Source organism: Morone saxatilis, unplaced genomic scaffold (assembly GCF_004916995.1).
Source record: "Morone saxatilis isolate NCDOM2014 unplaced genomic scaffold, NCSU_SB_2.0 Contig11, whole genome shotgun sequence".
NCBI classification, from domain to species: domain Eukaryota; kingdom Metazoa; phylum Chordata; class Actinopteri; family Moronidae; genus Morone; species Morone saxatilis.
Window position 1 is genome coordinate 2,175,326 of NW_023339663.1, and position 2,669 is coordinate 2,177,994.

The following is a 2,669-nucleotide window of genomic DNA, read 5'->3' on the forward strand; positions in this document are numbered from 1 at the left end:
CGGTGCAGAGGCCTCAAACGCGGTCCGGAGACGAGGCACTGATCGCCGCGCCGCCACTGGACGTCTCACCAGTGGAGGGCTGCTGGGGGTTGGCAGCTGACGAGGTCGGGGTGACGTTCCCAGAACCCGGCCGGTACGTCTTCTCGCAGATGGAGCACTTCATCGGGTTGTTGCCGTTGCCGTGCGAGTTGTGATGCTGCGCCAAGGAGGTGAGCAGAGAGAAGCCCATCTTGCACACGCCACACACGAAAGGTTTCTGCTCCACCTGCACACACTGATGCTCCAGCAGGTCCGTCGCCTGGCTGAAGATCTTCATGCACTGGGTACACTGGAAGGACCGGTCTTGGTTCACCATGCACTGGTGTTCGTGAGGGTTGGCCAGGTGGGATATGTCGTGGCCACAGGCTCCACACTTGTGCCCCCTCTCGCCCCCTACCTGTAGGGACGGCTGCTGGGCTTGAACGGAGAGCTGCTGGCCGTGCTGGGGCTGCTGCAGGGAGGCGTCCGGCTGCAGGACGACTCCGTACACAGTGCAGCCCAGAGGGTTGTCGGTTCCCTGCGGGAGCGTGTGCACGACTGAGGGTGGAGCCACCGCATGCTGCTGCTGCTGCTGCCACGCCTCCGTCATCCTTCCACTTCGCATGTAGGGATTCAGCTCTCGGCAGACGGAGGGGGGGTTCAGTGCCAAGCTGAAAGGGTCGACGTGGTTTGGGCGACGGTGTCCAGCAACGCGGAGAGGAGGCCGAGTGCAAGATCTGTGTTCGTACTGCAGATAGGGGAGAACGCCTACAGAAAAAAGGAGGGAAAAAACACAAACAGATGACTAAATAAACTTCAAGAAGCGTTAAAACACAAATGCAAATGTTGAAGTGAAGGTGCCACAGTCCCCAACGTGCTCCTTCATAAACAGCAACACGGGAGACAGCAGCACCAACTTATCAGACTTGAGTTTACATTAGAGGGAGGGAGTAAAGTGTGTGTGATTAATGTGACTGTCGGCTCTCGTTTGTGCGGAGACACAACTGAAACCAACCTAACGTTAGCTCACAGGCCCGGCGGCTGTTCCTCATTTATCCAGGAAACACAGCTGAGAGTACCGACTGCATCATGTCGTCTGCTTCGGGGGGCAGATAATTTGGCCACTTGTACACACTAAAGGCACTTTTCCCAACTCGAAACCCTGCAAATAAAACCGTTAACGCTTCAGACTGCTTCACCGAAACCAGGACTGGGCTCCGTCTATTTCCTGAAACAGGACCCGGGCACGTAATGGTCCCATCTCTCCGCCTGACGCTTGTTTCTCAGCGTTACGTCATGTAAACGAGTTTATTGCGTCAGTGCGTCTCTCCTCTGCTTGTGTTACTGGAGATAAATGTAATTCCCGACAGTTAATTCAACGTAAAAGGTTTCAGTTCCAGGATGTAGCTACCCGACGCAGCTAGCAGCTAACGGCTAACCGCTAGCTGCGTTAAGACCCGCCCTCCTCCGCCTCTGATTGGCTCAGCTTGACATTCTTATCCTAACGCGAACCAATCACGCGCCTCATGCCTCGACCTGACCAATCAAACCAATGAAGGCAGCGAGCAGTAGCCAATCAGAGGCCGAGCAGGGCGGGTTTTGCCGTTAACCACCCTGGGGAGGAAGAAGAAAAAAAAAAAAATGGCTAACCGCTAACTAACATTAAAACAACTGGACTTCCTCTCAGATTAACACCCGCGAGTTTCTCTCTCACTGGAAATAAAAACACACAATAAACACCCGTTTTATCCGCCGCCATAAACCCACACACATCAACTGCAAAGTGGAAGAAAAAGGCGAGAGAAGCGGCGCAGCTTGCGGGCTGCCGTCGCTCCGCCGCCGCTCCGCTTTCTGAAAGGCCGCAGCAGCGCTCAGCCGTTAACGGCCGTTAGAGCCCGGAGCCGAACGGTAGGCCTCCGCGGAGCTGCGGCGGGAGAATACACCTCCTGCACCAGCACACCGTTTAATACCACATATAACAGCACGGGCACTTACTCTAGCGGCTTATCGGTGGGTTTCACAGCCGTCTTCCGTCTGAGGTCCACAACCGTCGGTGTGTTTGGGAGTCGGAGGACCGGCGGTGGAGGGGATGCGGTTGAAGCCGGACGCCATCCTCCTGCAGACGGACGGACACCGGAAACCGGCACGCAGTGAGCTGTCGCCGCGCAGCTACAGCCGCTGCGGCCGGTGGTTCGACCGGGAGCAGCGACTGTACCGGAGGAAGGAGATCCGCTGCTGATAGTTTTTAAGAGCTTTCAAAACAAACACAAAGGCCAATGCGAGCATGTATGATATTAGTAAATCTAACTCCTCGGTTGGACAGTAGGGGGCGCTGCTCCGCTCCTGCAGCCGATGTAAACACTGAACTGGGATCAGCTGCGACTACTCTCACACAGTTACACTTTAAATCACATTATTATCAAATAATGAGACACTTTATCAACATTTTACTTTGTATTTCATTTAATGACTACATTAAAGTCTTTATTTACAGAGACAAAGTCAGAATATTGAGCAATTGATATTGCAAATTGGGATATTTCACTTTTATTATTGTGATTTCAATACACTTTAGATTGTTGTGCAGCCCTAATATATATATATATATATATATATATATATATATATATATATAAAAATTTAGCCACGAG

The 2,669-nt window shown here is 52.7% G+C and overlaps 1 protein-coding gene across 1 annotated transcript in view; it reads right to left on the minus strand.

The window, feature by feature from the left end:
* LOC118320664 (zinc finger protein 319) overlaps positions 1-2,358 on the minus strand; it is a 5,283-nt gene extending 2,925 nt beyond the window's left edge. Inside the window, exons 1-2 of the mRNA XM_035651683.1 lie at positions 2,014-2,358; positions 70-786 (exon numbers count right to left, since the gene is read on the minus strand). Of these exons, the coding sequence (XP_035507576.1) occupies positions 70-643 (574 nt within the window). The 5' untranslated portion in view covers positions 644-786; positions 2,014-2,358. The remainder of the gene's footprint in view (positions 1-69; positions 787-2,013) is intronic.
* Positions 2,359-2,669: the final 311 nt, after the last annotated feature.